At 38.2% G+C, this 16410-nt stretch overlaps 1 protein-coding gene across 1 annotated transcript; it reads left to right on the plus strand.

The window, feature by feature from the left end:
* The first annotated feature begins 10540 nt into the window (after positions 1-10540).
* Positions 10541-15696, plus strand: LOC148877741 (wax ester synthase/diacylglycerol acyltransferase 4-like). The gene is made up of 5 exons (XM_088943282.1): positions 10541-10849; positions 10942-11505; positions 14540-14893; positions 15100-15237; positions 15361-15696. The coding sequence occupies exons 1-5, from the start codon at positions 10646-10648 to the stop codon at positions 15505-15507; spliced, it is 1407 nt and encodes a 468-aa protein (XP_088799408.1). The 5' UTR covers positions 10541-10645; the 3' UTR covers positions 15508-15696.
* Positions 15697-16410: the final 714 nt, after the last annotated feature.

The raw sequence follows: 16410 nt of genomic DNA on the forward strand, positions 1-16410 counted from the left end.
GGACCAGGGAAAGTTTATTTTCTTGGGTATAACTTACCCGAGTAAGTGGTACCCATCTATTAGGTGGGTAAATAACTTTTCCGCCTAGAGGGAAAGTTGCCAACACTTGAGTGGGACAAAAATGCCCTTTTTAATTATGGATTTTTATGGCTAAAATGGTCATTGCCTTATTTACATGAAAAATAAAAGAACATGGGTAAGTGCACTTACCCGGGTAAATATTCCTTGGAAAAACTTACCCAAGTAATTGCATTTACCAAGATAAGTAACTAACTAAAAAGCGAACGAGGCCTAAAAGTAAAATAGAGAGTTCATGCTACTGGAAAGTAAGTACAAGCCAACAAATTAATGCTATCCATGATCCGTGGGTTCCTTGGATTGCAGAAAATAAACCTGAAGGAAGGAGTAGGAGTGGCTCCAAGTCTAAAAGTTAGAAACTTGATTAAGGAAGATGGCAGCTGGGAAATGGAAAAACTAGAATGTCTCTTTGAGAAACCCTCTGTGAGGGATACTGTTAATATCCCCTTTGGTGCGTGCCTTGGAAAGGGATGATAGGCTCCTCTAGAAGCATACCTCGAAGAATATTTTCACCGTGAGCTTATAGACAGTTCAGTAGACCAGCTTGTGAACCTTCAAACTCACATGTAATTTGGAAAAAAAAATTTGGGAACTGAAAGTCCCCTATAGATGTCAAATCTTAATATGGAAATACTACTTAGGGATAGTAAAAGCAAAATTAGCATGCTGGGTGTGAAGGAAAGAAGGTGATACAAGTTGTACTTTCTATAACTCAGCCCTAGAATCACAAGAGCACCTCTTCTTTGAATGTAGTTTCTCTGAAGATGTTACGATCCATTTGTGCCATATTGGTAGTATGGGATGCTAATGTAAGGTATCCCACATCAGTAGTATGGGATGTTGTTGTGGGGTATATATGTGCTTGGGTTCCCTCCCTCTAACAACTAGCTTTTAGGGGTGAATGCTCCTAAGGCACATAACAAATGGTATCAAAGCCAATGGATCCCAGGGATTCAAGAAGGGCAGAGCTTGAAGTTCACCTTAGTTGTATTAAGAAGAACCAAGAGTGGATTTGGCCTTGTCTGGCAAAGATTGAAGACAAGCTCAACCAGATTTCACCTCTAAAGGGTGAAGCAACAATAGCCAAGACCGTCCCCAGGGAGTTACCAAAATGTGTTGAGACTTCAAATGTTATGATTCATTAGTCCCACATCGGTAGTATGGGATGCCATTGTGGGGTGTATATGTGTATGGGTTTCTTCCCTCTAACAGCTAGCTTTTAGGGGTGAGTTCTCCTAAACCACATAACAGATGGTATCAGAGCCTACACTATGCCTCCCAATTGCAATCGTGTGGCGCAGGTGATGACATCGGTATTGCAATGTTCTGCCGGGACTAGGGGGACTAGCACAAAACCAACCTGCGTGAGCGCTAGGATTGCGAAGCGTGGTGGAATATTACAATTCATTAGTCCCACATTAGTAGTATGGGATGTCATTGTGGGGTGTATATGTGTTTAGGTTCCCTCCCTCTAACAACTAGCTTTTAGGGGTGAGTTCTCCTAAGGCACATAACATCGAACCTAGCTTCGAACTCTCTAAACTCTATTGGCAAGGCAACAATGGTGATTCCTAAGGACAATAGAGGCATGATGTCGGAACACAACCGGTGAACCTCCACTCCTAAGGAAGAGTTGCAGGTTGTGCCAAGACCAGAAGCCTTTGTTTGGGAAACAATGGTTGTGGTTTAGAAGGGTAGTGTGAAGGCCACCGTACTCCCTATTGAGGTCAAACAACCTCTAAACCCTTATCCATCCTTCATCCCATCCATGGCTATCACTACTGCCCAACTCCTAATCACAATTTCCCTTCTTGAAGACAAAACACCCATCTGTCCAAACTCCATCAACTTTACCACATCACATTTGCTTTTCTCTCCATGTCACTCCCCTTTCTTACCACTTCCTACTTACACTACCATATTCTATGATTTCAACCTTCTTCTTAGGGTCGAATAGTCACCACTTCTAACACCAACAAAGAAGGTGCGACACTATTCTCTCCTATTTTTAGTGTCAATTGTCATATCTCTTCCATGCACAGCCCAAAACCCTCAAAATCAACACATGAAGGGAATTACAGCTGGAACACTACAAATCCTAGAAATGAAAACAAAAAGGTCAGAGAAGAACATGAACCAAATTGAAGAATCCAGTTTTGGTGCTTAGGTCTAAAGATGTTGATATACATTGGGGATTGGCTCTACTACTATGATGAATTTTTGCAACAAACTCACATTTTTATGAGGCGCATATGGGACTGAGGGGTGTTGTTCATCTTTCAATTCAAATATTTCAACCCCTAAATATCCAACTTTTGAAGTTGTTTGTGTTGACCCTAGGAAGAATTGCAGACTATGAGGGCAATGTTTCTAATTTCATCAAGGCTGGAGGTATTCGGAAGATACTATAGGGAGAGATAACTATTCAAGATTTTGTAGAAAACAACTTGAAGAAATTAGAGGGGAAGAATAGACTTGACTTTGAAACCTTGATACTAGTAGAGAGTGTGAGAACTTATAAAGCCATTTTGGAGCATTGGGAAGTCCTCTACTATAGGTTTCTCAATGCTAGCCTTGAGGACAAGGCTACTCCCAATGAGGTGGAGATGTTACATGTATTAACCAAACCACCCAGAAAAAAGGGCACCCTTGCATCGATCACATTTCTGATTCTCATGGTAGCTGGCATGGCCCATGCACCAATTACGACAAATGTAGTTATGGGAGTTGAGAAATAAATAAAGAATATAAAAGACTAAATAAATTATGAATGGTTCAATCGAAATGAAGAACCATTAGAACCCTGTATATTTATAGATGAAGAACAATTTGAGTACAATACATAGTTGGGGAGAGTCAGATAATAGTGAACTCTATCAGATAGAGTTTATCTTAGGTATGAACTCTATGTGATAGGATCTATCTAGTTAGTTGAGTTCTATCTTAATCGAGATAGAGATACATCTGTAGATGGAGATCTATCTGATGACATGTTAGCATCTAATGATGTGGCAATATGATTATCCTCAATACGCCCCTCAAGCGAATGGGCATTGAGAGCACATGCAGCTTGTACATAATAGAAGAAAATCGAGGGGAAGCCAACGACTTGGTGAAGATGTCAGCTAGCTTATGCAAGGACTGAACATGGTGAAGCTAGAGAGACTTCTTGAGAATGTGATCTCATAGGAAATGAAACTCAACTTTTGTATGACGAGTTCAAGCATGAAAGATGGGATGAGTAGCAAGATAATAGGCTCCAACATTATCATAGTAAAGTGATGGAGTAGATGGGAGTTGAATTCTAAGATCCTGGAAGAGAGACTGCAGCCAAATTATTTTGGTAGCAGTATTTGCAAGGGACCTGAACTCTACTTGTGTACTTGATCTAGCAATAGTCTACTACTTCTTAACACCCCAACTAACTAGATGAGAATGAAGATAAACATAGTAGCTGCTAGTGGACCAGTGGTCATCAAGGCTCCCCCAACCCAATCAGGATCAAAGAAAGCCATGAGACTGGTGGTGGATTGAGAGGAGAAGAATAAAGTGTGGTCTAGGGTATATTTCAGATACCGAAGAATACGCTTAACTGCCACTCAATGTTCATCTATGGGATTGTGTAAAAACTGACAAGCCATGTTGACTACAAGACTGATGTCAGGGCGAGTGAGAGTGAGGTATTGCAATCCTCCCATAATACTCTTGTAGAGAGATGGGTCAGAGAGAGGAGACTCATGAAGTCTAGAAAGTTTAGCACTAGTGGCCATAGGAGTAGAGAGGGGTTTCGCACCATCAAGACCAACACGGTGATGCAGATCAATAATATACCGGCACTGGTAGAGATAAAGTGTAGTGTGATCCCTGTGAGCTTCAATACCCAAAAAATAATGGAGGTCAGCAAGGTCCTTGAGGTGAAACATTCCACTTAGTTTGGAAATAACAGATTTTATAATATCTGAGAAAGTGCCAGTGAGTATAACATTATTCACATATAACAAGTAGATATGGTGAGCACTATGGGGATAAATAAAAAGAGAGGGATCACAGCTAGAGGTACGAAATCCCAATTCAACAAGCTTAGAGTTGAGGCGTGAGAACCAAGCTCGAGGAGCCTATCAAAGCCCTTAGAGGGCTTTGGACAACTTACATACATGATTGGGTCGATCTACATTCTCAAAACCTTTAGGTTGTTGCATATAAATGTTCTTAGTAACAAGACCATTGAGAAAGGCATTATCAAAGTCCAGTTGTTGAATAACCCACTGATGGAAAACCGCAAGAGAGAGGATAGTACGAATGGTGGCGAGTTTAACAACCGGGCTAAAAGTGTCAGAAAAAAACCACACCCAAGATTTGCATAAAACCATAAGCAACAAGATGAGCTTTATAGTGATCCATAGATCCATCGGGTTTTCGTTTGATCTTATATATCCATTTATAACCAACCACATTCATTGAAGAATGATACGGAACAAGATCAAAAGTCTTGTTCTGCACAAGAGCCTGAAACTCCTTTGGACATCGCCTCACACCAATGACGATGTTTAGAGGCTTAGGAATAAGAACTGGGTTCAGATTCCGTAGCAGCAGTAAAAGTAGTAAAGCAAAAGAGCAAAGGGGAAGAGGGTACCAAGTAGCTAGAGAAGTTTTAGAGCGCATGGATCTGGTAACCATAGTATGAGTGTGTTGAACTAGGGCAGGTGTAGGTTGTGTGGAGTCCAATAGATCCTGAATCAATCGAGTCCAAGGTCGGGTGCGGGGAAGTTCATCTAAAGCTGAATGAGGTCCAGTACTTTCAACAATATTATTGTTGGTATCCGATCTAGCTACATCAGTCCCAGAAGACGTTGAAGATGCGGACGAAGCTATAGAGACGGAATCTGGTTGCCAAGGTATACATACTAGAAGCAAATTGACGCTAGGAGAACTGGGTTCTAGAGCTGATGTTGGTGGTGGCAAACCAAGGAACATGTCTTCATCAAAAATAACATGACGAAAAATATAGAGCCAACCTAGCTTTATCATAGTAGCGATAACCCTTGTGAAGAGGAGATGCACCCCAAAATATATGCAGAGAAAGGATCTGTAATCCATTTTATGTCTATTGTATGCAGAAAAGGATAACATGCACAACCAAAGGTGCAAAGCAGAGAATAATTTGGTGTGTGCTGAAATAAATTTCATATGGTGACTTGCCTTGAAGAGTCTGATAAGGGATACGGTTAATTAAGAAAACCGCAGTTTCAACTACACCAGACCATAAATTTTGGGGAAGAGAGGCAGTGGCCAATAAGGTAAGGGTGGACTCTATCACATGGTGATGCTTCCTTTTAATTGTGCTATTCTGTTCATGAGTGTATGGGCAGGCGAGATGGTGTTCGATCCCTTGCAAGTCAAGATACCATGAAAGTCGGTAGTATTCCCCTCCCCAATCAGATTGGACATATTTAATTTTTTTTTTGTCAAATAAAAGTTCAACATGTCATTTAAATTAGAGAAAAATATCAAGTACATCAGATTTTCATCGCATAGGAAAAGTCCAAGAAAATTTAGAAAAGGCATCAACAAATAACATATAATATTTAAAACCACTATTGGACTAAACCAAGGCTGGCCCCATACATCTGAATAAATTAGTTCTAAAAGATGATTGTAAGACAACGACGAACCAGAGAGGGGAAGACGATGACTTTTCCTAACTGACAAGCATGACAAACTAAAAAATTAAATGAACCATCAACCATCATAGGGAAGACCAAACTGAGACAACACTTGCCGAACTGCTTTAATTGAAGCATGCCCAAGTCAATGATGCCAAACTCGAACTAATGCTCTTTTGCCAACAAATGCAATACTGCTGGAGGACGAAGAAATGGAAGCTAAAGTAGGAAACTAATAGAGTCCACCTTTACTGGGCCCGTGGAATAGAACTCTCCCCGTATGGTCCTTCAAGAGAAAATATGAAAGATGAAATTCAAAGACAACATTGTTATCTTTGATAAATTTGTTGATAGAAAGCAGATTCTTTGTAATGGAGGGAACATGATAAATATCATCAAGATAAAATTTATTGTCATTATGAGAAATAACAGAAGAACCAATATTTTTAATTTCCAAACCTACGTAATTACCAACTTTAACCTGGTCAGACCCTCCATAATCTGAATGAATATACAAATTGTCTAGATCATACGTGATATGGTGTGTTGATCTAGAACCCGGATACCAAGTTAGATCAAATTTTGATGAAGAATTAGTGTGAAAAGTAGTAGTCGGATCTGGAGTAGGTTGCCAATCAGGACCAAGATAGGAGACATCAAATCGACACCTGTATTTCCAAACACCATGGCTAGGGATGTTGCGTAATTGGCAGGCAATATTACCGCATTTGCGACCTCGTTCAGTATCGTCATTTTGGTTCCCACGGCTGCCCTACCTCTTCTATGCTGTGAATTATTGCGTAATTGCTTGGAGTGTTGTAAACTACTTTTATTGTGTGAAACAAACTTGGTAGAAGCTCCATTATTAGATTTAACAAAATGATTTTCCTTGAGCCAAGGCTCATGATTGAGTAATTGGCCAACAACACCAGCAATTCTTAGTTCATCAAAATTAGGTCTATTAGCAATAGTAGTAATAATGGACTCATATTTAGATCCGAGTCTGCTGAAAATATACATAACAAGATCTTGTCGAGAAACAGGTTTAGAGACAGCATAAAGGTTGTCAACAATACCTTTGGCCTTCTACATGTATTTAGAAATAGAAAGGGTGCCTCTCTTCATACTTTGTAGTTGTCTTTTCAATTTCAAAACTCTAGAGCAAGAGTGTGAAGCAAATGACTCCTCCAATACACTCCAAACTTCAGAGGATGAGGACATACCTACGACCTGGTCGAGTATACCCATAATAAGAGATGAAATGGTCCAACTGAGTACTAGTTGATCCAGTTGACACTAGTGGTTGAATGCTGGGTTGATAATCTTCCTCGATGGATCCTTAGGATCATCAATTTCTTCAAGAGGAGTAGGGATTTTCCCTTCCACTATACCCATGAGTTTGTGAGTACGGAGGATGGGAATAAGTTATGCATGCCACAAGAGGTAGTTGTTGCTATTCAACTTGATGGGGAGATAGTGGGAAACATTTGAAATTGATCCTAGCGTACTCAATAAATAAAGAATAGAAAAGACTAAATAAATTGTGAATGGTTCAGTTGAAATGAGGAACCATTCAAACCTTGTATATTTATAGATGAATAAGTACAGTTTGAGTACAACATATAGTTGGAGAGAGTAGATGGAGATCTATTTTATGACATGTCAGCATCTGATGATGTGCCGGTATGATTATCCTCAATAGTGGGGATCAATGATCACACTTGGAGACCATTAGGATGTTGATATCCAATGATCGGAAATATGATGATATGATTGTAATAATCTTCAATGATTTATGTTTCGACTAATTGATACGTGCTAATGAAATAAGGCATTCAACAATTTATCTAATTTCTTCTTCTTCTTTAGTGATCTAGTGATTGTTGAGCCCTCTTTGAGCGACACACTGGTTTGCTCGGGGGATTTATGTATCTCTACAATGGGTATGTAACAAATGGTATTAGAGCCTATACTATGCCTCTCAGTTGCAATCATGCGGCGCAGGTGGTGATGTTGGTATTGTAGTGTTCGGCCAGGACTAGGTGGACTAGTGCAAAGCTAGCCTACGTGGGTGCCGAGACTATAGAGCGTGGTGGAATGTTATAATCCATTTATCCCGTGTTGGTAGTATGGGATGCTAATGTGAGGTATCCCACATCGATAGTATGGGATGGTGTTGTGGGGTATATATGTGCTTGGGTTCCCTCCCTCTAGCAGCTAGCTTTTAGGGGTGAGTTCTCCTAAGGCACATAACACAAGAATAGTGTGGATGCAAGCCCAAGTGAGCTTAAGTCTGGATCTCTTTCAAGAATCAAACAACCCAAATTTGCTAGATTGGTGAAACTCACAAAACCAGGTCATAGGACCGACCAGAAAATTTTATAAAGGAAGGTTGGTGGCTCTCCTTAGAAGTATATGGGATGAAAGGAACTAAGTACTTGTCAAAAAGAAAAAACCAAAACCATTGGATGTGGATAGAAAAGCATATGAATATTTTTCTCTGGCCTCCCATAGCAAATGGACAAAATCACTCAAGCACAACAAGAACCAATTCAGATGGTTCTATAAAGAAGATAAGATGTTTGCTATGGTGGATGGATCTTGGCACCCAAGCACACATAAAGTAGGTAGCCAACTACAGGCATGTTAATTGTTTCTCCTATATATATATATATATATATTTCAGAAAGACAACATTGTGTGGAAAGCATCTCAATCGAAGTTGAATATTGGGCAATGATCGAAGGATTAAGAAGACTTCTTTTGTTAGGGGCTAAAAAGGCTATATTGTTCTTAGATGCCAAAACTGTTTTGGAGAAACTAAAAGGAACCCACTAAAAACCCCTTATATGAAAGAGAATGAAGGTAGGAGAGGGTTATTCATTTGAGAGCACAGTAAGAAATAAGATAATGTTATCCCCAATGTTTGTGAGAGAATTTTTGTAGGAGGAAGTAGGGGTGCTCATAGTACAATTAACTGAACCATGGGCCTTTTTTCCAAACTGAATCGATTTTTGGTTTTTGGAAAACTGAATTGAAACCAATTGGCTAACTTGTTCACTAGTTTGGTTCTTCGGCTTTTGTGGTTTTCTTGAATTTATAATATATACTAAAAATGTATGTAATATATATTATAAATATATATAATATATACATGATTTAGAGTATCAAAACAGCCTTGTGTATCGATAGAGGTGTATTGGTATCTTAAATCATGCATATTTTATTTTCTTTTTTTTTCAAACTTCAGTTTTATGTATATTTATATATATACTATTTATTAAAAAAATGGGTTCCTCAAAACACATGTAAATAGGTGTATCAAGTACCCAAAGATATGATACAATATGCTCGATATGAGGCATATCATATTGAAACCTTGAACCTTGAATATATATACCTATTAGTTTAGTTAACCTCCGGTTTTTCATATTGGTTAATTGGATTTTTTTGATTTGATTTCATCAATATAGTTCAATTTTTCAATTTTTTATGAGCACCCTTAGGAGGAAGGTGGTGTAAATTTCACATTAAATATTGGAATGCAAAATTTTGCACTACTAATGAGTGCAAATGAGACAAAATACAAAATTTGTATTAAGTAGGAGTGCAAATCATAGTTACAAACAAATAAATGCAAAACTTGTATTTAATTCAAATTTGCACGGCAAACAAATGGAGCCTTAGGCTCAGTTTGGAAAGAGTACAAATGCAAATATGTACAGTACAAATACATACAAAATAATACAAAATACAAGGTTTTGCACTCTACATATTTGTATTTATACTCTTTCCAAATGGAACCTTAAACTCAATTTGGGAAAAGTACAAATACAAATATGTTTAGTGCAAATACAAGTAGAAATAATATATTTGCAGTTGCCCTCAACAATCTGATAATTAGCAAAGCTTTTCCTGTTATTTAAATATTTACTATAACCTCCCCATTAGATGAAGTGACATTACTTTGCTCAGTTTTCGTTTATAGGATGATGAAATTAAGAGACAATAATACCACTTAGTCTTTAATTGAACAATTACAAATAGCTTTTATTTTTAGGTGACCAAAACATCCATCATGCATTTAGACCGACATTAACCAAGGGAGAAGAGGGCCACCGTTGCTGGAGAAGACAAGCTGGCAGACCCATGTCAAAATTGCCAAAAGAAATCCAAAATTCACAAAACCCTAAGCCATCTGCTACAAAAACTGTACAAGTTGTTTTTATGCACCGAATAAAAGGTCTGATAAGCTGACTTTTCAAATGTTCCAAGTACAACATGAGTATGGACTCTTAATTTTACAGATTCCCCTTGGTGGCTCATACCTACATACCTAATGAGCTAGTAACTTTTTTCTTCCAAAAATGATTTCACATTTGATATAAATGTTAATGGTTTTTACTCCTCTCTAAAATTCTACCTCTCTGTATTTAATTTAATTGGTGGAGCTATTAATAAACTATTTTCTTTCCAATTTCCTCTTTATCATGAAATTTAGTCTGATGCTTTCTTTTTTTTTCTTTCAAATAGCCATTTAAACTAAAAGCTTAGTTAAGGTCCCTAAAAAGGTTATTATTTTCTGACATGTCCCTTCATCGTAAAGATGAAATACTTAACCACTTGGTTAAATAAGGTCTTGTACCATTCAACCACGAAGTTTATGCTGTTAGGTGAGGTTTAACATTTGCTTTCAGAGCCACTAGTTCTGGTGAGTTGTTATCAATGATGGCTATCTTTGCTGATGATGGAACAGTTGGGCATATTAATTTAACTGTTACCTACCTCATATTTATTATATAGAATAATAGAAGTCGGTATGTTAAATATTTTCTAGCAGGTAACCAAGGAGGTAAAAAGAACATCAAATTAACAACAAAGCCTAGCAAGCAAATACATCATCAATGGAGTTGAAGCAAATATCTGTTGAAGGAGTATCAGAAGAATATGAGCCGGTAACCCCAACTGGGCAGTTTTTCAACAGTTCAGTTCTCTCTGTCTGCATTCTTGCTGCTTTGGAAAGCGAGATTCCAATCGATGATTCACCAACCATTACTCTGATTAAGAACATGTTCCTCCCCATAAACCCACGCTTCTCCTCCATCATGGTACTTTCTCTCTCTCTCTCTCTCTCTCTCTCTCAAAACCCATTTCTCATCTGTAACTCCACAATTCAAACATTAGACTGTTCTGTGTCCAGGTTAGAGACGATAATGGAGTAAAGCAATGGAAGAGGGTTGAAGTTAAACCTGAAGACCATGTGCGTATCCCTGCTTTCCCTGATGGGTTGTCGCCGGAGACTTACGACGGATACTTACAAGACTACTTGGAGAAGATAGCCATGGAACGACTTCCACAGACCCGGCCGCTGTGGGAGGTCCACTTGATGAAGTACCCAACAAGAAATGCAGCCGGGACTCTTGTGTTCAAGCTTCACCATGCACTGGGCGATGGTTTCTCACTCATGGGTGCATTGTTTTCTTGCCTGAAAAGGGCTGATAATCCTTCTCTTCCCTTAACTTTTCCTTCATCCCGATTCAAAAAGGGTAGCCAGAGCATTTTAAAGAAAGTACCCAGACTCTTCTCCATTTTCTTCAATACTATCTCAGATTTCAGTTGGAGCCTTCTAAAGAGCAGTTTGCTGGAAGATGATCGTACGACGATCAGGTCGGGGGAGATTGGGGTGGAGTTCCGGCCTGTCACTATATCTACTGTCACATTGTCCCTTGATCGCATCAGTCAAATCAAAACCAATATTGGAGGGGTAAGTGGGATATCATAGCTTGAGGTCTAATAAATTTTTTATTTTGATGAAATTTCAGGTTGCTTGCATGAAAATGATTCGATTCGCATCTGCGCCCCCACAGCCCATCCCAGCCGCATATTTTTGTTTGAATCTGGTTTAAAGGGGCCGATTTAAAGCCGATCTACCCTTGAATCACTCGCTGACCTGAAACACTCATGTAGGGACGTCGGGTAGGCTTTAATATAATACGTATTGTAACGAAATTTTGAACCTTATAATAACACTTATGGGAAGGAGATATTCCCGATGCATATTGTGGGGTGCCCGTGGGATAAGTTCTGTGAGGCGCAAATGCAAACTTGCATGAAAATATCCAAATTGTCACAAGGAAAATTAGTGAGCCTTGTACCACTCTCGATCTCTTACCCACATCCATACTCACCGCAAGATACTATCACCGGATGACGGATGCGTGATCCTAGGCATACATAGTGTGTTGTGATTAGGGTTGTGGGAAGAGTTTGTGAGTAGGAGATCTAAATTCTGACTTGCACTTCATATTCCACCTTTTAGTTAAATCGTTACAAAATTTCTACCGTCTAGGAATAGCAATGATGTAGAAAAGCCATGGGGCACCCCCTCTCCATCGCCGTTCCATAACCAAAGTGATTTGATTGACGGTGGAAGGGTAAGGATTAGGAATTCCCAACCTTTCCCCAGCTCTAACTAGGGGACTTCATATTGAGGACTGGCAATGGAGTGCAATTACCATGATAAGAGAGGCTACCAACACTGGCGCCAACAAAGGAGTCCCATCGACAATGGTTGATAGTGAAAATTGGAGGACTTTGTGGCAAGTTGAGAGCTCAAATGACGATTAAAGAAGGCTTTAGCCTTTAGGGAATTTAGAGGAAACAGGAACACCCTAAGTCGTCACCTTGTAGGTGTTTGGCATGGGAGTGCTTTACAAGTGATTAGTTTCACTTGTGCTTTTTATTTTTAGATACAAAAAATGGGATGCAGGCTGACTAGGTATTTAAAGTGATTTGATTTGATATTATAATATATTTATAATGATAATTGTGCTATCAGAAAATAATCAGTTTTTTCAAATTTTAATGTGCCATATCACTAAGGCGATTCAAGGAATATTCGACATTTCAAGAAACCCTTTATTTCCCCAAAATTCCAAAACTAATCATTATAAACACGTATTTTGGGAAACACTCTTACCAAATGCAATTTTCTTGCTAATTCTATTTATTTGCTGATGTGGCATACATGATACATCAATAGAAACGGAACAGTCATAAAACTCACCGGTGCCACACACTCATATACCCCAGGGTATTTTAGAACCTAAAATTTAAGCCAAGAGTATTTTAATAGTCTAGAATTATATATAGATTTCATACCTGCTTCGTCCAAAACCTAGATGATAAACATCCCATACCCAACCCATCCTCATTTAAGATTTAAATGAGGATGGCTTCCATGACTGACCAGAGGTGGCCCTTTTCTTTTTCATGGTTTCTATGACCGACCAGAGGTGCACGGTTTATTGTTCAATGCTAGGATGCAGGCTTGGCGTTGGGTCCATGCCATTAAAGCATTACATTTAATAATTTATAATATAAATTTTATATAATATATTATAATTATATATAAAATTTATTAATATATTGTGGGTTGAGCCAGACTGCAAACCCTCATCAGTTCTGCCAGTTCTTAGTAACACTAACTATATAAAATGTCGTTGCCAGTTGGCAGTGTTGTAACTTGTAAGACTTGGCAAGGACCGGATGGTTGAATTGATGACCCATAAAATCGTGATTAATGAATATTATGTCGGTCAGAGTTCGTTGTATATGGAACATTAACATGCTAAATCATAACTGATTGCACATGTTAATCTCACGAGTATAGAATACTGCCACGTTCACTTGTGATTCATTGGATGACCCTTCAGTTCAAGAGGGGCCTTTCTTGACCATACAAGATGAACCACTGGGCTACTAGTGTTAGTTATGAAGCTATAAATGGCACAAAGATTGATAGAGGTGGATTCAAGCTGAATCAAATTGAATATTACACAGTTTAGGAAAAAGTACCAGGCCTGAATTCAACAATGAGCTGAACTTTATATAAAAATAAATAAAAATTGTATATATAAAAAATTTAAAAATATTATATATAAATAAATGTATTATGGCCATATAGATAACTGATGGATTGATTTGACATGATACATTTTAAGTCGGGCTTAGACATGAATTTAAGCCCACGAGCTCGAGCTTATGCCCAAAACACTCAGGCTCGCGAGCTTGGTATTCTCGCCTAAAAATAACGATAAAGTATTGCCAATAGGGAAGTGGATGATTATAGTCGTAATAGCAGTAGCGCTGTAGTAGAATAGAATAAATGGGTAAAAGACCAAACCCACACTCGTACCCAAGGTGCAAACAACCATAGCCCATTATCCAAGTTGAATCACGAATGGACCATACGGTGGCATTTAAGCTGTCATGTGGTATTAAATGCGAGCCTAACCTAAAAGAAGACTAATGAGAAAGACCCTTCCATCTCTGAAGTGGTTACTGGTTGGCCTTTCTTTCAGAAAAAAAAGGTTGAAATTTATTTTGAAATAAATTCATATCTGGCCAAGTTTGGGTGGGTCCCGTGATCACGTTTTCTTTTTTTTTTCTAATTTTTAGAATTCTATTTCCAGCATTTTCTATGCTTCAGTTCCACTTAAATATGATACTCTAACAATGAATTTTGTTTTCATTTTTTAAGTTTGTGGGATAGTGTTAATCACTAAATATTAATCTCAAATCAAATAAAAAACTAAACCCAAATAGTAAATTAATTAGTTGAATCGAAATTATAAGTTAAAATTAATCCCATTTATTTTTGGATGCAAAATTTGCATAACTAATAAGTGTAAATCTTTGGGTTGATTGAATCTAATTGCATATCATCATCAGTAGAAGAGAAAAAAGGGAGACTTGGTTCTTCTGAACGTCTGATTCTCTTTCCATGTTTTTAACAGACAATAAATGATGTGATTAGTGGGATAGTATTCTATGGCACTAGGCTATACATGCATGCTTCAAGCCCAGGTTCTAGTAAGTTACAATCCACAGCGTTGGTGTTGCTCAACACCAGGATAATCAACAATTATCAGTCAATACAGGAGATGACCAAACCTGGTGCGAAGTCCCCTTGGGGGAACCAATTCGGCTTCTTACATGTATCAGTTCCTGAGTCCATTGATGCCGATACTGCAAATCCCCTCGACTTTGTCTTCAAAGCAAAGAAGACAATCAAGAGAAAGAGAAGTTCATTGGCTGTTTATCTCACTGGCAAACTACTAGAGATGATGAGGAAATTTAGAGGCCCTGAGGCAAGTATTTGTTCTTCCACAATTATTTAATGCACCTCAGATTCATCAATATCATCCAAGCCTTATCCTAACTATATGGGCGGGTCGATTATATCAATTGAGTTTCTCTATTTCGTTTGTTTGATGTTGTATCTATTGTTAAATTATGGACACTTAAATCATTTCTTACTAGTTACGTCTTAAATTCTTTGATTTTGGTATTACAGCTAACTGCTCGATATATCCATAATACACTGAAGAATTCAAGCATGACAGTCTCAAATTTGATTGGGCCGACTGAGAAGATGGCTTTGGCAGATCATCCATCTTGTGGCATGTACTTCATGGTGGTAGGAGTACCTCAGGTAATTCTCCAAACTTCAATTGGATGACTATGTCCCCCTCCCCTCCCCTTCTCCCTCCCTCCCTCTCTCTCTCTGTCTCTCTCTCAAATTATTTTGACAAGTAGAAGTTTGATGGCTTTGCAGAGTCTTACCATAACAGTAATGAGTTACATGGGAAAGCTAAGGGTAGCAGTTGGAGTAGAAAAAGGCTTCATAGATGGTCAAAAGTTCAATTTGTGCATAGAGAATGCTTTTGAGAGGATATACAAGGCTGCTGGTTGCGGTCCTTAGCACTTCAATTCAAGGAGAGCCTCATTCACTCAATAACCGAAGAAGCTTGGGTTTCAACTATATTATGAGATTTATATATATTTCCTTTTCCTTGAATGACTAAGGGATTGTTTGCAATAAATGTTTTTTTTTTTTTGCTAATATGGTAGTTGTATACAGTTTCTTCCTTGAGAAAGGCTTATTTGGGTACGTCTAGCCTCTCCTCTTCCCTTTGCTTTCAATCCCCTCAAAATTTTATGATTTCTTAATTGATCCCAGGACTCTGCTACAAACAGCTAGGGAACCTACCAACTGTGCCACCATCATCAGTTGATCACTCATAACTAAGTTCAGTTTCCTTCTTATTAGGAAACTGAATCTAATCATCCCCTTTTACAACATGGGCATCATTCAAAACCAGTCCATGCATGCACCCCTTCTAATAAATAAATAAATAAACATATAAAAACATAAAATTAAGGAATTCTGTAAATTGGATATGGATAGAGTTTGGATGATATCTTGCCATGCATTACTCTTTAAGGCTGTGTTTGGTTGTGGTGCATATCTGAATCAGATAGAAATTTTGAACCTAGTTCAGTTTTGGATCCATTTACTTGTAACTAGGATTTATATTACTAGCGGTGTAAATGTTGAATCTCAAAACTGATGAAGATTTTACACCCCCTTCCCCCTACCTACCTCAATTCTATCTCACATGGAGATCACATTACCTTACCTGATTTCCTACCTCATTCCCAAGCAAAAAACCCTTCTTTCTCTATTTTCTTGCATATAAGGCCAGACAACACTACTTTACTTCCTAATTTAGTTTTCACAAACAAATAAAACAATGTCAATTCTAAGCAAAAATTAAGCCAACATTTATAATCAACTTATTTGCACTCCCATGCAATTTAAATT

This window comes from Nelumbo lutea, chromosome 1 (genome assembly GCF_056320005.1).
Source record: "Nelumbo lutea isolate HS-2025 chromosome 1, American lotus-T2T, whole genome shotgun sequence".
Classification (NCBI taxonomy): Eukaryota; Viridiplantae; Streptophyta; class Magnoliopsida; order Proteales; family Nelumbonaceae; genus Nelumbo; species Nelumbo lutea.

Coding starts and splice junctions, on each gene's coding strand:
- LOC148877741 (XM_088943282.1), top strand. CDS start 10,646: ATGGAGTTGAAGCAAATATCTGTTGAAGGAGTATCAGAAGAATATGAG. Junction 10,850..10,941: donor CACGCTTCTCCTCCATCATG/GTACTTTCTCTC, acceptor TTCTGTGTCCAG/GTTAGAGACGATAATGGAGT. Junction 15,238..15,360: donor TGGTGGTAGGAGTACCTCAG/GTAATTCTCCAA, acceptor ATGGCTTTGCAG/AGTCTTACCATAACAGTAAT.